The 21028-nt window shown below is 47.7% G+C and overlaps 1 protein-coding gene across 2 annotated transcripts in view; it reads right to left on the bottom strand.

Moving 5' to 3' along the window:
- Window positions 1-2888: 2888 nt before the first annotated feature.
- The window catches only part of PDLIM1 (PDZ and LIM domain 1), a 43758-nt gene continuing 25618 nt past the window's right edge, over window positions 2889-21028 (bottom strand). Inside the window, exons 4-8 of one of the 2 annotated variants that reach the window (XM_085065519.1) lie at window positions 14412-14602; window positions 11783-12079; window positions 8021-8175; window positions 5041-5158; window positions 2889-3435 (exon numbers count right to left, since the gene is read on the bottom strand). In XM_085065519.1, coding sequence (XP_084921645.1) covers window positions 3249-3435; window positions 5041-5158; window positions 8021-8175; window positions 11783-12079; window positions 14412-14602 — 948 coding nt within the window. In that variant the 3' untranslated portion in view covers window positions 2889-3248. The remainder of the gene's footprint in view (window positions 3436-5040; window positions 5159-8020; window positions 8176-11782; window positions 12080-14411; window positions 14603-21028) is intronic. The other variant, XM_085065518.1, reaches the window with a different exon arrangement.

Consider the following 21028-nt stretch of genomic DNA (forward strand, 5'->3'; position numbering starts at 1 on the left):
CCAAAGGGATATTCCAGACTACATGCCATCATGCTCACTATATAAAGAGGGGGAAGAAGGGGGAAGTGGAGATGTTGGGAGTGATGCTGTTTGTCTTCCCAAGTAGCCCTTATGCATGATGGGGCTGTGCTGTCCTGGAGATGGCTGAACACCTGCCTGCCCATGGGAAGCAGTGAATTAATTCCTTCTTTTGCTTTGCTTATGTGCGTGGCTTTTGCTTTCCCTAATAAACTGTCTTTATCTCAACCCAATCTTGTTAAAGATTTAATAGTTAAGTGACAGCTGCTCCCACACAGGGTACGTAACTTGAAGACTGATCTACCCTGCTTAACCTGCCTATTGCAATATGGTGCAAAATAAAAGAGTTTCTTCCCCAGAGCCAGCACAAGTAGGATTTAATAATAACTGCTGCTTTCTTAAAAAGCCACGAGGAAGGGGATGTGTGGCAGTGGCAGGGAGGGATCGCAAATGGAAACTGAAGAAATCAGTGTTAATGACAGATTGTGCTGTGCTGCCTACCTTTGTGAGACAGTCCCTTTGGCTGCTCACCCACTCAAACTGCCCAACATGCTTCCTATAGGAGCATTTTACATGTTTCTTACATTATCGTTAACTGCTAAAGCAGGCAGCTCAGTGTGGTTGCAAGGCATGAGTAACCCTATTCAACCTGTTTTGTTATTGTTGACAGACTGCAGATGCCAACTGTTAAACTCCCGAGGAATCTGGAAAGTCAGACTACAGTGAACACTGCAATTGTTTTGCCCGGTGTCATAAAAAATGAATTCGTTCTTTTTCTCAGCCAGCTAGAGCAGAGCGCGATCAAAGTCCTCAAGTAACGAATGTGAACTGCCTCAGCTAACCTGTTCCCACAGTAATAAATTGGATCAGCTCTGGTATCTATGTCAGAAACCTACACTTCCAGACTACTCCACACCTTTTGTAGTCCCCGACTCCTGCGTCAAGCCCCACGCAATCAGTTTTCCCAGCTGTGCTGCCAGCCTGGCTGCAGGAGCTCTGGCTGGCAGCAGAGCCCATGGCCCTGCACAAAGCAGGGCTTGTTGCCCGTTTACAGCGTAGTGCTGGGTGGGAGGGTGGGGAAATGCAAGGCATGGGCCAGGCTCTAATGCTCTCACCCTCAACACAAGAGCAAAATGGTGAGGTTTTCTGGGAACGAGTGCTGTTTTGCTGACAGACATTTGTGTACAAAAAATGTAATGACTGCAGGCACTGGAGGGCTCAGCCCTGGCTCCAGGGCTGGGACACACTGCTCCAGATGGCCTTGGCAGCGAGAATTTTCCTGAGGGAGTCCTGAGCCCCCAGCCTGCTGAGAAAGCACCTGGTGAAGAGCAGCCACAGTCCCACAGTGGGGCAGGAGGCTTGGTCCACAATACAGCCACAGCAGTTTGTGCCTACAGGGTCACTCCTTCACCCCTGCAGGTCTGTACTTCCACCACTGCACTGGCCTATTACCAGGCCTGCCTGCCAGCACTGTAGCACGGAGAGCCTTTTTTAGGGAAGTGTGCTGTGGGGAGGAGAGAATTAACCCCCATTAGCAGCAGTGAGAAGAGATGTCATCCCAGCAGGCCAAGAAAACCTCCAATCTCACCTTGAAGCTGCTCATGTTACTCTCTGGGGTTTGTGTAGGTGTGTGTGGACATGTGCCAGCAGCACAGAGAAGCCAGACTTTGCCCAGGGATGAGCTAAAGTTTGCTGGATGAGCTATGGCAGCCTTGCTTGCTTGCCTCTGCCCATAGAAGGAGCCTCAGGGGATGAACTAAATTTAGCTGGGTTGGTGAATTAGTCCCCTCCCCAACCTGCCCAAAAGTTGCAGAGTTTATCTGAACAGCGGGAGACTTACAGCTTTGGTGACAGGTCGGCTTTACCTCAGATAAGGATTGGGTTTGGGGTTGTGGTTTGAGCTTGGGTGCTTTGATTTGTTTTTTGTTGGTTTTTTTTTTACAAGGCAGCTGTGCTGTGGTGTGACTCATTGTGAAGGAGAGGAAACGCAGGGTGCAGCGGTACAGCTCGGCTGAACACAGACAGGGCTTTCCAGGACAGGGACATGACCCTGGCTGTAGCTGTTGCAGATGCACTCACTAACTCCAGAGGCCATGTGCTGGCCAGAGAGGGCCTGTGTGCAGCTACAAACCCACCCTGCCACTTTCAACCACTGGCAATTGATTTTAAAGGAAAGATGACACATCTTAGAAAACGTTTATTTTTACACCATTAAGAACAGCCAGCATCTCATTTAGAGATGTGAGAGAAATAACCACTGCAGGCCTCCACTGTGCTCTACATGGGTGGAAGTTCTGCTGCTCAGGCACCATCAGCCCCTTGTCCACAGCACAAGGGGCATGTGGCCCCCTCCCCACATCAGCCCCAAAAAGGCACCCTCCAGCAGCTGTGCACAGCAGCAGCACAGGGCGTGGGGTGATGCCTTGGGCAGCCACATGTGCTTCCCCCCCAGGGGGAGCCAGAACAGGAACTGTGGCCACTCAGACTTTCCCCTCTTTGCTCTACGATTCCCTGGTTTCCAGCAAGCATCAAGTGATCATTTTTCTCATAGAGCTCAGTTTGTGACTGTGGGGAACAAAGGGGGACCTGGGTAATGCAGCAGCAGGAAATACTGACATGCCCAGTCCCACCACCGTGAAGCAGTGCTGGACACTAGAGGCAGCTCTTGGCTGCCTTGCACTGGGGACACCTGCCCCTTGCTGGGTGCCACCAGGCAGCTGCTCACAGCTCAGCTGGCCACAAAACCAATCTGACTCAACAGTGTAAATCCCACTATTCTCCAGAATAAACACAGCCATGCACTGGGCACCTCTTCTGCTGCTCAGGGAACCCCAACCCAGTGCACAGGGGAAACCACAGAAAGCAGACACTTCTGCCTTATGAATTCACCCCATTTATTGAAGGCAAACAGATGGCAAATAACTGGAACACAGAAAAGTTGCAATCTGACTTTGGCCTCAGATTTTCCTGTGTGATTGACAGCACAAAGGAGGAAAAAAATAATTCTGTATATTAAAAAAAAACAGCAGTGAGAGAGAAGATGAAAAGAATGTTGAACAATTAGTGACATTTCATGTGAACAGATGGAAGATTAATAATTACAAGGAAATTCAAAGCCATGCCTAGCATTCCTTACTGCAAACAAGATTCTGCAGGGGGTAGGGATAATGCTTTCCAAGGAAAATCAGCAGAGGATAAACCATCCACGGTGGCTTTGTGAGCAGAACGGTTTATTTTGGGAAGACGGTGACCACCTCATAGCCCTCTGGAGGAATCACCCGTTCCCGCGCATGTTTCTCGCAGTAGATTTGGTCTTCCACAAAGAAGTGTCCTTTCTGCTTGAGATTGGTGCCACAGTCGCTGCACACGTAGCACTCGGGGTGACGCTGTTTGTCCCGGATCTTCACAAACATCCCTCTGGGGAAGGAACCAGCACACCTCAGTGCCCAGCACTGCCTGCCTCCTCCCCAGCCACCTCCCACTCAGCCCAAGACCCACACCAGTCCTGAGGGTGAACAATTTTCTTCTGCTCCTGACAAGTCAAAGTACAGGCCCTACCTCTGGTCAGGCAGATGTTAACAGCCCTTTTACAAGCCCAACATGTGCTGGCATGGCAACTCTCCTCTAGAAAGTGTTTCCCAGCATTGACCTGCCTGAGTTTCACAGGGACAGTCGTGTCACCTGTGGTGGCAAGAACTGCTGTGATGGTATCTTTAGCTGATGGCTGGAGACGGCACAACAGCACAAATGACCAGGATCAAATGGCAGGCAGTAGCTTGACCATCTAGGGGAGCAAAATCCAGGTACAAACCAACTGGATGGCAAAACAAACGCGGAACTGTAGGGATGAAGGCTGCGCAGCCAGCAGTGCCCTTTTGCTAGTGACTGACATGCCGGGTACATGGCATGAAGCCCAGAGACCAGATCCTGGCTTTCATCTCACACTGCTGCTTGGGAGCTGCAGTGAACAGATCCAGCCAAATGCAGGCCAACTCTTACTGAAAGACTTCAGAGCTTAACCCAACAGATGACTAGGAAAACTATAAAAATGACACAGCAATTTGTTAACTATCATCACTCCCAACACAACAATTTTCCAGTATTATTTTGTTCAAGCAGCCATCTATATTTTCTGTAATTCATTAGTTTTGAGTGCTATTCATGGCCTTGTGCTTTCTCGCCAGACCCACCCAGCTGGTAGAATAATTACAGGGTTTGTCTCTGATTCATATTTTACAGTGTATGAATTGCCTCTGTAATGACTCTGCTGGTCCAGATGCTCCTGGCATGCCAGGACCATGCAATCACAGTGTAGTGCATCTCAGCAACAATCTAATAGCCTGTAGCAGGCAGCATCTGAGAAACCAGAATTCTTCCATGACAATGCAGGTGGGCTACCAGCACTTGACTGCTGTGTAGTCAACTGTTAAGGGGGCTGCAGGGAAGAATCTGAGACTGAAAAACTGAACAACTTGAAGACATGAGTTGGGTCCCTCATGCTGTCACACTTCTGGTACAGTAGCTCTGTATCAAACCCAAACCCCAGCTCTGCTGGAGTTGCATTTTACCCACATAAGGACAAAAAATATGTCTGCATAGACACAGTGAAGGGATGAGGTCCTACAGGAGAGTGGGGAGCAGAACGTAGCTCTGCAGTCCCTACCGCCTCTGACCACCAAGGCAAGTCTCCATGCCACATCTGGGAGCACTGAGACAGGAAATGCTTTAAATACATGGGCCCTGAATGGAAGGGGCATTTTTTTTCCAAATGCTGTGAATAGATTTCAGGTAAGCAGCAAAACACTGCAGCAACAACTGCCTCAAGGTTTGTCTCACAGGGACTTGCTTTGGTTTCCACTGGGAACTGTGAAGTTGGTGATATTAAAGCTGGTGAGAATAAATGTGCCTTGAGCCTCCTGGATGCACTGGATGTGGGTAAGCAAAGTGGTTTGGGTGCAATACCTCAGCCCCTGGCACAGGCATGGGCTGCTCACCTGCAACCCCAGGGACAGGCTTACTTACACAATGCCAGATCCACACTTGTCACACATGGGCAGCTTCTGGGCATTCCCAATCGATGAGGCCACCTTTGTGGTGGGGGCTTTGACGCTCCTAAATCCAGATGGTTTGGTAGGGTCTCCTGGGGGGTGGAAGGAAAGTGCTTCAGAGCATGTGAGATGCGTGGCTCAAGGCTGTTCCTCCCAAGCAGATGCTCTGCTGGGGGGATGGTATTCTTTAACCCCAGGGATTCATGCATGGGAAGTGGGCAGGGATTTAGGGATGTGTGGGGAGGAAGGAGAGGAGGGATACAGCTGAACCTGGCCCTGGAAACGTGAGGGCCTGAGACTGTGGGCAGTCAGATGAAAGTACCTTCTCATCTTGAAAGCCCATCAGACTTCAGCTGATGTGTCTCACATGCACAGATGCACAAAGCAAAGCAAAGCCCCAGCCCTGGCAGCACTGGAGTCTGCCTGACACACATTCAGGGTCAAGCTGTTCCTAGATTTGAGCTCAGAAAGACAAGATAGGTGTCCTTGCAGGCTAGACAGGACTGCCGAAGTGCTTTTCCTGTCTGCTGTGTACTTTACAGTGGAGCTGGTTCCCCCAAGACTCCTGGATTTGGTTAACAAACTCCTTCTTGCAGAGCCCTAAGACACTGGTGATAACTTTGCACTCCCCTGCTGTTGCAGAGCATGCTCCAGGTATCTCCCTATTGCAACTACTCTGGGGCAGGGAATTCCTGCAGGGCCTTTGCAGGAGACATGTGCTGACCTGGATGCCTAAACCAGCAGTGGATCCTAGATGTGGGATACGAGGGAAGCCTTTAAATATCTGCAGGGAAAAAGGAGCCTCTTATAAAATGACACCAATGACTGGAATAATCTTATCTATATATGACTTTTCCAAGGGATTTCACACCAGTTAATAAGGAAAGAGGCTGCTGAAACTCCCACAATATTTCACCAGAAACACCTTGGACTGGGAGGGACACTGATGAAACCCTTCTGATCAGTGTCAAACCAAGAACACATGTACAATGGGGATTCCTGATGCAAGGGGCAAAAGAACCATCCAAAGACACACCCAGGTGACCAGCAAGGGCAGGGACTCACCACAGCCCAGGGTGGCATCACTGATAGAAGAGCTGAAGGAAAAAGGGGGTACTTGCCTACCTCAGCTGTGGGACAGGTGATGCTGCGCTGGTTTGCCTTAGGGGCAACCTTCAGCTCAGAGGTTTGCACCCACCTCCATGCAGATGTTGGTCCAGAGGTGTAAATTTCTCCTAACCCTCCAAACACAGCAAGAAGCACCTGCCCTCCAAGAGGTGTGACAAGAAGGAAGCAGCAGCTTCCTTTATTTTCAGACTCTTCCCTATCACTTCTGTTCACTCCCTCTGCTTCAACCATCACTTTTGCTCTTATCAGCAACACTGACAGCATGTTTTTAAATCTCTCTAAAGGAATCAGCTTACTCAAACACCCAAAGGAAACATGACATGTTCCACGCAATGGAACACTTTCCACTTTTGAGTACAAGGTCGGAGCTTAAAAGACCATCCGTGGTGTTTCCGAACACCCATGCTCAGCCTGTGCCTGGCCCAGGCTCTCAGCTTGTGTAAGCACAGCATGTAGAGTCAGTGATGCCCCAAGGGCCCTGTCCCGGCTGAGGCAATGGCTCACAGCTGCCATTCACAAGCCATTGCCTGGAGCCAGGCTGGGAGCAGCTGCCATCCAACAGTGCCGTTTATCACAGGAACCATCTGACTCGCAGCAGTGTGTGTTTGATGCTGGCCGAAGGCAGGCTGGGCCATGGGGCATTATCGGCTCACGGTGGAATAATGCCAGAGCCTATCCCGGCCCTGATCGGGCAGGCAAACCTTGTGCCAGAGAATCCCAACAATGCTGCAAATCTTCAAAGAAAGAAAACAGAGAGGCTTTTGCTTCTTATCTTCTCCACCACTACTAAGCACAGGGGAGGACCTTGGCTTCATGAGAAGTCCTGGCTACTCCTTCCACGCAGGAGCTGAACCCTGAGGGCAAGCTGCAAACACTCAATATTTAAAAGATGCTTTCAGGCAGGTATTTTAACAGCATATTAAAGACTCTATGATCCTGGTTTCTTTCTTCCTATTGTTTCTTTATTTCCTTCATTTTGCTGTTTCCGTACAGATCCCTCAGACCTACCAGCACTTGGCTGATCTGTTTCTCTTTGTGGTGAATATCTCAGCACCAGGCTTTTGTTGGATTAAACTGAACGTACCTCTGCCAAGCTAATAACACAAAAGACAGAGTCTCAGCTGGCCTAAGGACAAAAAAAGGTCATTCTTGGAATTCTTTTCCCATTCATTTGTTTATTTTATTTAAGGGGAGAAGAGAGCATGGTTTAGCCCACAAATAAGTTAATTGGCTTTTTTATCTTAAACTCTATAGCTGTGAAATGCACGTATCTAGACGTCAGAACAAGAATGCCAAGAAGAGTGAATTTTCAGAGGTTAAAAGCTATGAACCGCTTGCTGTAACTCAGTTTCTGTATTTTTATATTCAGCTGCAGAAGTGGATACCTTTTCTTGTGTAGGGGGATGGAGTTCAGAAGCACTAGGACTCACTGAAAAGCACTGTCTTGTGATACCAGCCAAAGTTTTCAATCTAAGATGGTCTTTAATCAGTGAATATTATCTTAAAGGGGGCAAAACTCTGGATACTATAGGAGTTTCTGTGACGTTTAAAATTCCTTCTTGATAACTAAATATTGCAAGTGTTTATTTCTGGAGCACTCAATCATCAAGCAATTATATGAGCCCTTAGACACTGGAACTAATCAGAGAGAGAATATTAAGAAGTCAAATTTGTGACAGGGTCTGTAGGTTTTTGTAGAAACCACATACACATGCTACCTTGAACAATCAAGAGCTAAAAGAAAAACAAAGTTTTAAATGTTACTCAGCCCAAAGAATGGCAGAGGGGAAGAGCACACTCAGATCAGGTGTGCAGTAAGTACTCACCTTTCTCTTCTGATTCCAAGATCTCCTGCAACACGAGGAATGAAGCAGACTGTCTGGGTGGCTCATTTGACTCTTGATTCTCCTGCAGCATCTTGTAAACCTCAGATTGTTTGTCTATGGCAATGTTGCCTGGGGTCTGGTTATGCTGATCTAAACTGAGGAAGGAACAGAGAACACTTTTGTTAAACAGATGAAAACTAAAGCCAATCCCTCCAGCAAAACTTTTCCAATGCATCGTGTGATTGAAGAATGAACGTGCAAAGCACACACACGACAGGAGGTCACAAACACAGAGGTGCTGGATGCACTCTGGGTGGGATTGGCACGCTGGGCTGTCTGTGTATGATGCGGTCAGCAGCTTCTCACCAACTGCTCCCAGCAAGTCCCCCAAGGGTTCTCCCTGCTTCACCATTGCCATATACTCCAGCAACTAAAACTTTCTGCCCAGGAAATCACTGCCCTGTTAATAGGAAAATAAAGAATTCATGTGGTGGGATAGGAATCCCATGTGGTAGCTGTGCCATCCACACATGCATAAACTACCTGACACTGCTGCCTTACACCACTGTGAATCTCAAACTAAGTAAAGTTTACTCCATTAAAAAGAAATCTTTGCAAGTAACCTATGCATTGGTTGTAAATGTCACCTTCACAAAGTAACAGCTGTAGAATCTAACTAGAAGATTCTCTGACTGGCAGTAATTTAGTCTGGTTTTCAAGTGAGTGTTACTACTTCCATTTTATAGGGGGAGGCTCTGGGCCAGAGGCCATTTACAGTATTCAACTAAGGTTAATGAGCAGGTCAAGGGCAGAGATTTCTGCCTGCCAAAGCTAAGTCCTCAGTGCAGCTGTCCCGAGGTGCTGCTGCCAGTCCTCATGTTGTGAGGGACTTGCACCCTGGGCTTAGAGCCCAAGGTGCTTCAGGGGCAGCTTTTCACAGTGGAGGGTGGCAGAAAGGGTGGTCATTGTGCTACTGGAAAGGTCTTTGGGGATAAAAAGGAGTCTGGAGGTAGTACCTAGGATGTCCTCCACATTCAGTGGGTAGCGGGTAAGTTAGAATATCCCTTGGGAAAAGCTTTCCAACAGACAGACACTGAAATACTAGAGGAGACTCTCGTGGACAGGTGAGCAACTTCTGAACTAAAGGAATTAAAAATAGCCTGGACAAATATACACTGGGAATTATTCAAATCAATGGTTTAAACTGCCAAATGCTGGACTAAGGGATGGACTAAAGGACACATGAAGTTCCTGCCTGCCTTGTGTTCTGTAGCTGCAATAAAACATATATAATAAAATGCAACATCTGACAAGTCTCCTCTGATGGCTCGATTTGATAATGCTGTCTTAAAAATGTAAATGGTCTACTCGGTTTCACCATTCTTGAACTCTGTGATTGCATAAAAAGTACATAAACATCCTGAAGTTCAGACTAAATTGCAGAGGGAAATCTTTTTCTTGAGGGGGAAACTGCATGCTTTCCATGCCAATGAGCAATTGAGTCATCTGGGAGTTACTCTACATAATACACTCTTCAAGCATCAGAGGTAAAATCATCACATGAGTTATAAAATGCTATTTTCCATAAAAAGAATTTCATAAAATGTTTCCATCTTTAGTAATTTTCAGTGGAGCGCGAAGCACATTAGACATGCAAGCAGTTGAACCTTTGAAGCCTGAATCTTGGTTACTGAAGCCTCATACCCAAAAGAATTGTGTGCCTTCTATCAGACAGAAAATGTCCCATGCTCCACATTACATTCATCTCATGTAAACTCATACACTCCTGTCACCGTATCCACCCATTAAAACATTATGCAAGAAGCCTTTCATTGCAGATTGCATACTAAGAATGTTTCCAAGCAACATGCACCCAAAAAGCAAGGACTAAATCATAAAAAGCGCTAGAGTCAAACAAAGCCATCACATTTCAACCATGCATTGTGGTAGTGCAAAGCATACAGATCAGCTCCCCCAGGTATGCACGCTGTACGTACCCATGCATATACAAGACTTCCAAAAGGCTATAAAAAATATCAACACCAAATCTGTACCAACAGAGTAAAATACCTCAAACTGTCAGGGCAGAAGGATATGCTGCTTAAATTAAAAAACATCACCAAAAAGCACATGTATCTTTTGAAAGGGCAAGGCCACAGGCACAGGAATTGTACCTACAAGATACTGAGTCTCTGTATGCTGGCTGATTTTTGGCAGCTCCTGTTACACAGGTACTTTACTTGCAGCAATCACTAGCAGCTGGTGTCCTTTCCCATGCACATGAGTACCCTCATGCAGAAACTTTGTAGGGAACAACCCCAACAACCTTTATCGGGTTTTAGACACACACAACCATTACTGGATCTCATTGCTGCTACCATAGGAAACTTGCAACACTGATTAATACTGGATCACTGAACCTTGAATATTGGTAAGAAGATGGCAATAAAAACCATAAACACACAGCTTTGCACAGAATCTTCAGAACTGCCTTTTGCCACGAAACAATTGGTGATGCCTGGGCTCCTCTTTGTGAGCACTATCAGCTCTCCAGGCCAGCACAGAGAGCTGGCAGTGTGACCCCTTCTGGCATCATGCATAGTACTGACTATGAGCAGTGACTTAGAGGAAATAACTGCACTGAGTAACAAGGCAGGAGTAAATCCTCAGCCTCCCACTATCTCTTGGCTGCTGGCACGTGGCAAAGCTTGGCCCTGTGGGTCCATGGGTGAGGACACCAAGCTTTTATGCCTTGAAGTACATGGTTTCCAGAACAGAACAGGGATCAGTCCAGGAGCCATGAGCTCTGGCTGTGTCTGTTTGTTCTGTCCCATGGTGGCCCTGGCATTGCCCACTGTCCTGGACGCCATGCCACACAGCTGCAAGCTGCCTGGTCACATAGCAGGAGGTTTACAGTTCATCCTTGACCGGACCCCTCCTGCGAGACAGACAAATGTACTTTCTCCTTCACCTGTCCTGACACTGAAGTCCTCCCTGTAAAACCCAGAGGCTGTCACTTAGAGGCACAGGCCAGGGGGTCCCAAGTGCCAGAAAGAAGACATCAAACAGCAGCCAGGCCTTGTGATACTGAGGCTCACCACAGGTCCTGCGGACCTCAGAGCATGTTGAGCATCCTCCACTCCTTCGGGCAGAGGGAGCCTGGGCTGCAGCAACCTCTGCAGACAAGAGGGCAGGGGTGGGAACACAGAGTGGCCCTCCATGTGCCTGGTGCCTGCCAGGCTGCTCCAAAGTCATGAGCACTCTCAGCCAAAGATGGAGACCATGGATACCTGCTTCAGCCTGAAATGAAACATGCTCAGCACACAGCCATGGCCAGTGAAACAAAAGAACAAAGACCAGAAGCACCTCCCAGCCACAAAAAACAAAAGTCATTTCAAGTGCAGGAAAAACACCAGCTTTCAGGATAAAGTGCTCTCCTACCCTCAGCAAACCCATCTGCTGCAGGTGGCTCCTCCACAAAAGCCACCACCTTCTGTCAGGTCCTGCTGTGTGGGTGTGCAGGGGGCAATGGACATACTGACATGCTAAAACCATTTTTTGGTGTTTCCCATGGTGCTGGACATGAGGCAGGGAAAGCTCCTGTCAGAGTCATGCACTAACACTGGAAGGGTGAAATGCAAATGCTACTTTCTTGTGACCGGACAATGCCATGAGCCATAAACAGGGATGAGGGACTCATGGACACCAAAATGCAGACAAGCAGATGTGCTGAGCTGGCTGCAGATGCTGTGGGTAGGTTACCTGGGGAAATCAGGGCTAACAGAAGAGATTTGGCCCTGCAGGGTGGCCATGATGTTGCTCTGCGAATAGAGCTGCAGGGGAGAATTGAACTGCACGTGCAGCACTTTGAGTCCTGGCACCTCCACTTCCACAGGGCTCTTGGGGCACACCTGGGCCACGTGCTTCAGCTGCTCGGGCCCCACTCGGAGCTGGCTGGGGCTGGAGGAGGTGCTGTGCCTGCGCCGCGGCTCAGAGCTCTGCAGAGGGTCATACACGGAGGCGATGGGAGCCTGCATCGCACCCACCGGCGATGGGCAGCTGCCGGCCCATGCAGCCACATGGGCAGTGTGAGGTGGGCTTGGTTGGGGTTTGTTTGGGGTTTACATTGTGGAATTGAGGTGAAAATGCAGAGGAGGAAGGAGGGAAAGAAGAAAGAAATTAATGAAGGACAAAGCCAAATACTCCAAGCCATCAAGCAACAGCAGAATACTGTCTGAAGGACACACTACTGAATACAGAATTTTACATTAAAGGCTTCTGGCTTCGTCTCACACTCCAGGTGTGTCCACACAAAAACTAAAAAGCACTCTACTGATAAGCAAAAGCATGGGTTGTAAAAGCAATGAAGAAGTGCCTGCAGGGGTTTCACCATACACTAATTCCCTGAGCACACACTTGTGGTCCCGCTGTCCAGACAAGCAATGCCAACTTCACTGCTGCTCTTCTCAAAGCTAGCATGGGCATCCTACTGAGGGGAAATCTCACCTCCCATCCCAAATAAGATGTACACTGCAGTGGGGCTTCTCCCTTCCCACCTGCTTTGTGACATCAAATCCAGTGGAGATATTTGCTTTTATTTCTGTATGTACTACAGGCCTGCATTTACACCACACACCCTCGCAGGATGAAGCATGGTCTAGGTCCCCAGTCACGTCACCATGTGCAGTGGCAGGATCAAACTGCTGGGTTCAGATAGGCTGTGTATCTTCAGGGTGGAGGATGGGGATAAATGTCAAGTAAACACAGAGCAAGGTCAGCCATATACCAAATAAGCTGGCAAAACAGATGGGCAGGAATTTAATGGCAGCTGGAAGGGAGAACCTACACATCCTATGCTTGTGCACTGGGGAGACTACAGTGGGTTTGTAATGGCAGGCTGAGGTCCCTGGCTTCCACTGAAAACCAGCAGCAATTCATTTGCTTTTGATGACTCTAAACAAAAGCGTATCAGCATGAAAGGCTTCATCCACAGTTTCCCCGGCATTCCTTTGCAACTTGCTGTGTTTTGGCAAGGAAAAGTTGAAAGAGATGCCATGTACCCATGAAGGAGCAGGGCTGGCAACAGACCTTCCCGCTAGGAGGAGCACAGTGAGCCACAGCACTAGCAGGAACCCACCTCTTCCTGGATCCCTGCAAGAGAAAGGGATCGGCTACAATTTTCCAGCCAAATCTACTTGGCTTCCAGGGAGTGCTCTCACATGGAAGGGACTCCAGACTAGACCAGAGATAGTATCTGACTGCCAGATGGTCCCATCAGGTTAATGCAAAGTCAGATTTTCCTTGTCCTTGCTCTGCTTTTGTGCAGCCCCTGAATGAGGCTGCTGAGTCTTCCACAAGCAAATGAAGAACAATCTGTCACCTCGTCTGGCAACTGCAGCACTGTAACTGCCTAAAGGGGATTATGCTGCAGACAGGGCTGCCAGTACAAGGAGCTGGTTTCACTTGTGGGCAGGTTTTCAGGCTTGTGTTAAACCACAATCTCAGGTCCTTGTACCCTGCAACAGCAGAGGCTGAAGTTACTTTTGTCTCCACATTCACAAGTCAGAAATTTAGTCAAGTATTACAAAAAGCACTCCTCGTCCAGCTTTTATGGTAAAAATAGCCAAAGCCTTCCAGGCAGTTTGATATTGCTATGCAGAGACTTAGGGCAGTTAAGCAACCTGACCAACACAGCCAGAAAGCTTTCAGACAGCTCCTGGTTTATTACCTCCAATGAAAAATGGAGGAACTTTGAAATTCTAGAATAAAATAATATCTTTGGTGAGACTCAGTTGCTAACAAAAAATGAACAGGCCTTTTTAAGGCTGGGACCCTTTCCAATCTCATACATAAAACCCCTCACACAGGAATGAATGTTTCAACTACTTTTTAGAACTCCTGTGAAAAGCAAAGTTTGATAATGAAACACAGAAGTATCCAAACTGATGCAGAGCCTGTCTGTGAATCCCAAGCCAGCTGGGAACAGGGAAGGCTGTGCTTCCTGCACTAGCTGGTACCTTTCCTACCTAGCCTTGCAGCGAAGCCGGCACAAACCACTAACTTTAGGAAGTGCTTGTAACAAGCTATCAGGCACCTGTTCAGACCGGCAGGCTGGTATGTCATGCTGAACGCACATGGAAACTGCGTCGGTCTCTGCTGAACAAAGAAACACAACAGCATTAATTTCATGTCTGCACCTCATGCAACCTTCCCCGCTCCTCCGAGCTTTGTCCCTGGGAACAACATCCATACTTGTGCCTCTTCTACTTCCCTTTTCTTGAAAGAGAGCTTTCCTGGGTCTAACAAACTGGTACCCTTGCAGCAAACTCGTGTCTCCTGGAGACTTTCCTTGGAGGTCCAGAGAGGGAGGGGAGGTGAGGGAGGTACTTACGGCTTGGTAGGCTCCATGGCCCCAGGTGATGTTTTTGTCTCCAGCGCACTGTTGAAGGTCTGGATGTTCTCTGAGGAGTAGAGGCCTGCTGGGCTGTTGTACTGAGCAGTGATCACCCTGGGGGCAGAAGCTGTGGCAGCAGTGAAGGGCACTGCACTCCGATTGTGGGCACTTCCTATGTGCCTTATTTCCTGCATGCAAAGGAGCAGAGGCAACAGTCAGAGGTGCTCAGGCATGCAGGTGGATGTGACAGGGCAGCCCCACAGCCACTGCAGAGGTGGCCTTCATGCGTGCTCCCAGCTGAGGAGCAGGTGACACAACCACCAAAGCAGGTGAGCATCTTCCACATGTCATGAAGGCCCCTCCCAGATGGCTTCAGGATGACCATCAGGATGTTTCAGAGTTGACATACTGGGAATATAGGAGCTCAGAAACACTGCCAGAGATACAAGCTCAAGGTGCCACACATCTGGGAGCTCCTGCAAGAAAGCTACAGGACCAACCTTCTCATGCGAGACTACACATTTTAAGCATTTCTTGCAATTCCTGAGAGCGGGGTTGATTTTTATAGAAAAGTGAAGATGAGGAGCAGAAAGAGGAGCACTTCCCAATGACATCTGAAAGTTTGGCTTCCCTTAGATAAGCCAACCCAAAAAGGAAGGATTTGTCATTACTACAAGTGCTCTGGAGCATCTCTGCTCCTTCAGCTAAGACCAGAGTTCACAGCTGTCTTTGATGAACAACCTTAGAATTTCTGGTCAAGAAATTCCCACAACAAAGGTGTGAAGATGACCATTGTTAATACAAAAGACTGCCCACAGGCAGTGACAGCTAATTTTCTAGCAACTTCTTTAGCATCAGAAGTACAAGATATCACCCAGATGTTCTGGGTTTGCTGCAAACTGGAGGCTTCCCACAGTATTAGTGTATACTCAGAAATACAGGCTACAGCCTAATAAGAGAAGGGGCAACCCCATGTCAAATAACACTCAAGAAAAGGCTCTTCTTAATCACAGGCAGTGCTGACAAAAATGAGGACATTTCTAAGCCCCATCACCAGTTCATCAGGCTGGGAATTAGCAGCCTTGTGGCAGAGATAACAACATCCATGGCTTATTTCTCCCCAGAGAAGATGCTAGACCAGAGCAAGGAGAAAGAATAATGGGGCTTCACTAGAGCAGGCATAAGAAAGGACTAACAGCCACAGAGGTGGCTGAGATATTGAGGACTAAGAGATGGCACCAAAACATGATTTTTGAAATGTTTCAGCCAGATGTAGAAACTGGGCATGGCTTTAATACAGGGCTAACAGCCAATGGCACAGGATGAAACAGGGAACTTCTTGGCATGCTGGGCCCATGGGTCCCAGCTCTAATTAACACAACTGGTTCCCACTCCCACACTATAAAGGCACTGATTCTACAGCAATGACGTGAGCTTTCACTGCCCTACAAACATCTCACAGCATTTGTTTGGTAGAGATATAGTTACAGGATAAGCACTCCTTAGAAAAAGTATGACTTAAATCCCCCTACATATTTTTCTTTAAATCACTTTTTTGTCTCCAGACTTCCTTAGTCAGCTGGCTAGCCTTCCCAGACTGACAGATGGGAGTCATCTCACTTCATGGCATTTGAATGCTATTTATGGCATTAAGCAGAGGATAGGATCCCTGGGAGAAGAGCGGCATGGATCCAAACACCCTCATGAGTTACAAGTCATTTGAAATCAGTGGGGCAGCTCAAGATGTTCAGGTGTGGAGTGACGAGGCTGCTCTCCCACAGCTTTCTGGCCAGTGTGTGTAGATGTTAGCTATGAAGCTTTCCCACACACCAAAGGAAAAAAGACCCTGGAGTAATTAGCTAATCTCCCTTTGTTGCAATCTCATTCAAACCACATAACAGGACTTGCAAAAATACTCTTTCCCATGGCAAAACTGTAGATTTTAGACAAAAAAAATTACTTTAGCCTGTATATCAAACCATGGGGAAAAGTGATCTTATATCAGCACTAAATACACATGCTAACCCCCAATCAGAGGCCATGAGTGGGAGAGGGTTACAGATGTGCACATAAATAGTAGGTTTGATGAAAGATTGAGGCAGAAGGTTCAGGCTAAGGGGGTTATACTCTTAGGTCAAATAAGCTCAAAGCTGAAATCATGTCACAACACGCATTGAGGAAACATTTAAGCCTTAACCAACCATTAGAGAAAGGGAAATAATTTACAGTTTGGTTGGGTATTTTAACTCTGGTTTCCTAAGAAAGTAAGGTGTCTCAATTACATACCCAATATGCACATGGGCATGTTGAATTTTTGAACATGTCAGCCAAGCCCAAGTCAGTTTGACAGTGATGGAGGCCTCAAGGATCCTTAGCTTCCTGCAAGTAATTGAGAAAATAGGGCAGCTACATGTAGAAGAGAGACTGACATCTTGAGTGCCTTGACTCCAAGGACTGCAACATACACTCAGACACAGAATCCACATAGGAGTTTTTGTCCTGCTTTTGGCCACCAGGTAAGTTTTCTGCTGTGTAATAACACCAAGACCATAAATCAAGCTTTCAGAAGTACTGGGACATGTGCAGGAGCTCTCAGGTGTATAGAGGTCACTGACTGTAAGGGGGTTTGTAACAGTAAAATAGAGAAATTCATGCAGAAGCTGGTGTCTGAAGATTAGAAAAATCCCATCTGGAGAACAGAGCAGAAGGTGAATAACCCAAGAGTCTACAGACAAGTATTGCAAGAGCAGTAACATTATAAAGGGCATTTGGTTAATCCAAATTCTCTAGCATTTCCTGTTACGCCATGCTGCTCTTTCTGCTCGAGCTGTGGAAGGAATTTGCAAAGAACAAGTGCCTTCATGATCCCAAGATCAAAAGATAATGTGTTCTCACTGTCAAATATATTTATCTAGGGATTTTCCAGAACTGCCAATTTAGGGCCTGTGCTGTGCAGCAGTTTTGTTAAAGCCCCAACTCCTGGAATTGTGTTTTATGTGACAGTCTCTCACTTAATACTGGTAAAAAAGTCAGATAAGTGACACTCCCAAAAACCTGTCCACCAGCAGGCAAGTGGAAAATGCTAGCACAAAAACTCAGCTATACTGTGCACATGTGGGGACAACACCTGGTTTATGCATTTGAGATGCCTGGGGTTTGCAGCATCTCTAAGGCTGTGGCAATCCCAGGACCACCACAAAGAAAAGGGGGCAAGCAGCATTAAATAGCATCCCTGGCTGGAGCACAGATTACAAGAGCAGGAAGCAATGGTCCGTTTCCAAAGGAAGAAGCAGCAGTCAGATAAAAGGACATGATCTTATCCAGTCAGGACATGACCTGCTCTTTCTTTGAGAGTATTACAGAGGAGCATGACTAATGTTAGATCTCTTCAGAGACACCTTCTGCTGGCATCTGCAGGCAGAACTGGAAGCACTTGCCTCACTCTCCTCCCTGCAAGCCATGGCACTGCCTCAGTCCCCTTACAGCAGCCCTGTCAGCAGCGAGCAGGGATACCAGCAGTGGTTATTTTGGCCTGAAGCTGGGATATGGAAGCTCCCAAGACACCAGGCAGGATATTCAAGAACAGTATTTTACCACTATAAACTGATACCATGATAGTTAAATTGCTTTGTCTGCACAGACATCAGCCTCGCTCCCCTCCTTCCTTTGCAGGGGTTATGTTTCTACAGGGACTGGCAGAGTGACCAGACCAAGCTAAACCAGATTAGCAACTGCACAGACTTCTCTGCCAGCCGCTTCTGAACTCTCACTTCACTTTGAAAATGAAGCCATTCCTTCAATAGCCTTCCTCACTACTTGAAACTACGCTGTCTATAAGAACAAGCTCCAAGTGGCTTTGGAGCATAACCCCACTTGCTCCAAGCACCACTGCAAAGGTCCCCATCTGACAGGAAAAGCTATTTTCTAGTCCCAAGGACAAACAATGTTTGTAGGACCCTAGCTTCTGGCCAGATACGCACAACTTCTGCCAGATGAGTTTTCTGGGTGCCAGCTGTTAGTGGCAGTAGCCCTCTCCAGGGGCAGATGGGACACAGCTGTGTGCTGCACCATGGCCATTCGAGCTGGGTGCTAAGGGTTCCCACTGCCGTCACCACAGCCCTCCCAGCAGAGAGCTGCCAGCAAAGGTGCCAGACTGTAGGGATGAGGAAAACATCCCTGTGCCGGGGCAGGAAGCAGATCAGCATTTCCTACTGCACCAGCTGCAGGCTGCGTCATGGGGAATTCTCTGGGAAAACAATGGCCCCTTCCTCCCTCTCATATGAGGCCATCCTCAGTGACACTGACATCCAGGCTATGAAATCCCCACAGCTACATCAGCTGTCACTTCTGTGTCTGGGGCCAGCCAGCAGATTGTGGCATGGATGGCTGCTTCCTCCTCACCAATGGCACCACCACTGGGCGTGTCTGTCCCAGAAATCAGGGTATGTGACTTCAGAGAAACTCTCAGGTGTCAGTGAAGCAGACAGATAGACAGCCAGCCCAGGATGAGCCACCTCTACCAGCTGAGCTGGGGCTCATCCTATGCATCAGTGGCATAAAGCCATCTGGACATCTCCATGGCCTCGAGCCCTCGAGCAGGTTGGGAGCAGACTGGGGGGAAGGTGGGCTCTCAGGCCCCTTCCACCTTGCAGTGATGTGGCCAGGGCCATCCTGGCTACACTCACCTCACCACCACCCAAAACAGGAAAAATCTGGAGGCTTTTTGTACTCACTAAATAAACTGCACCAAGATGTAAGGGGTCAGACAGCCTCTCCTGTAAGTGCAGTTTTCCTCTCCCACAGCACAGCCTGAAGGCATCCAGCTCAGAGGTGCTGGCTAATGCCCCACTGCCACCACACCAACAGCACCCTCACTCCCCTGCCTGCCCCCTGACCCTTCCAAGGCTACCTCTCTACAGTGTCTGGAGGAAAGAGAGGCCAAATAAGGAGCAGGGGGGCTGCTTGAAGCCAAAAACTAGTTTCAGGTGTGCAGTAGTGATCTACAGACTGGCCAGCATAGTTATTTCCTAGAGATTCAGCTCTTGGAGTCAGGGGATTCATTCTGACCTCATGTCACAAAATTAAAAAATAAAATAAATTAAAAAAAATCAGCATCCACAGGCCCTGGAGCAGCCAAGTGAGCCAGCAGAACTAACTGCCTCACAGGGCCTCAGAAACATGGGATGTTTCTGCATTCCAAATCAGAGTGCAGAAGCTCTGGGTGGGCAATGCTGGATTGCACACCTCAAAAGCCACGCCAAAAGGAAACAAGATTAAACATTTCTCAGTACAAATGTTTACTCAGCTCTAAGAAAACGGGCCCCTGACCAGACCTCAGGGAGTGTGAGCACTCTGGTCTTGTGGGCAGTGAAGGAGAGCAGAGACCAGCAGGCAAACCCCCACGCCATCCTTGCCCTTGCGAAGCCACCCAGGGAGCAAAGGCTGTACCCGTGACCAGCTGGCGTGTCTGGGGAGAGGCTGCTCGTGCCAAACACACCACAACAGCTCAGGAGAGGACACATTCATGGCAAACTCTACCCCATGCTTTGTTTCATCAGCTGTGATCACAAGTATTACGAAGTGCCTTTACTTTCACCTCTCCCTCTGTTATTGTTTGGGGTTTTTCAGCTATGGAAAGATCTTCTGCAATGCTTTGAAATCTGATTAAAAAATAGGAAGGGTTTGGGGTTTTGTTAATGTAGGGGGGTAAAACAACAAGACTGGCTTCCCACATCCTCTCCCTCCACGTCCCTGACACATTCCACACCCATGCAGTAACGCCTTTTAACCAAAACCAGCAGGTCGCGATATGCCAGCACAGTTCCCTGTCTCAAACAATGTTGTTACTTTATATACCCATAGCTTCATGCATTGCCCACACATGCACAGCCTTATCAAAGGCCAAGCCAGCCACACACCCAGTTTCTATAGCCCCCGCCTGCTTCGTATCCAAGGAAATAAAATACACAAGACGGAAACAATGACATCACTCTGCAAGGATAAGGATGAGCACACGACAGACACTTTTAAGAAGCCTTGGGAAGACAAAAGTGGCTGTCTATTTCTCTCATCCTAAAAATACCCTGATTTACCCTCAGATCCTCCAGCTGCTAAACCCTGTGTGGAAGTTATTTCTAACTAAAAAAAAAAAGAATCCTTATGTTTGAAAGCCCTTACTTTCTGTGATTAAGAAGAGCTGAACCATCCATCTCAAACCCAGAGTTTTCACTGACATTCTCAAGGTCTGATGTTAATACTTGTGACTTATTGCAAACGGGGTATATAGCCTTCAGAGAGCTGAAAAAGCTTTTGGAGACAGTCCTGGTGTTGACTGTCCTTGACGCTGGACTCTCTCAGCTCTTTCCCTACATTAGTTCACTCAGCAAAAACAAGAGACCTGGACCCCACTGGCATTTGTGTCTTACAAGAAAAACCCAAAACAAACCCAAAAATACCCAAACAAAAAAACAAACAAAAAGACAGAGCCCAGGTCTGACAAGATCTGACAAAGCTAGTAGACATAGAATTGTATTGTTTATTTTACCAAGGGGTAATACAGCCCTGTACTGGCCCAATATCACCAAAGAGCATGGCTGACTCAAAGTTATGCTGGT

Source organism: Lichenostomus cassidix, chromosome 6 (assembly GCF_008360975.1).
Source record: "Lichenostomus cassidix isolate B80296 chromosome 6, HeHo_3.0, whole genome shotgun sequence".
In the NCBI taxonomy this organism is placed as follows: Eukaryota; Metazoa; Chordata; class Aves; order Passeriformes; family Meliphagidae; genus Lichenostomus; species Lichenostomus cassidix.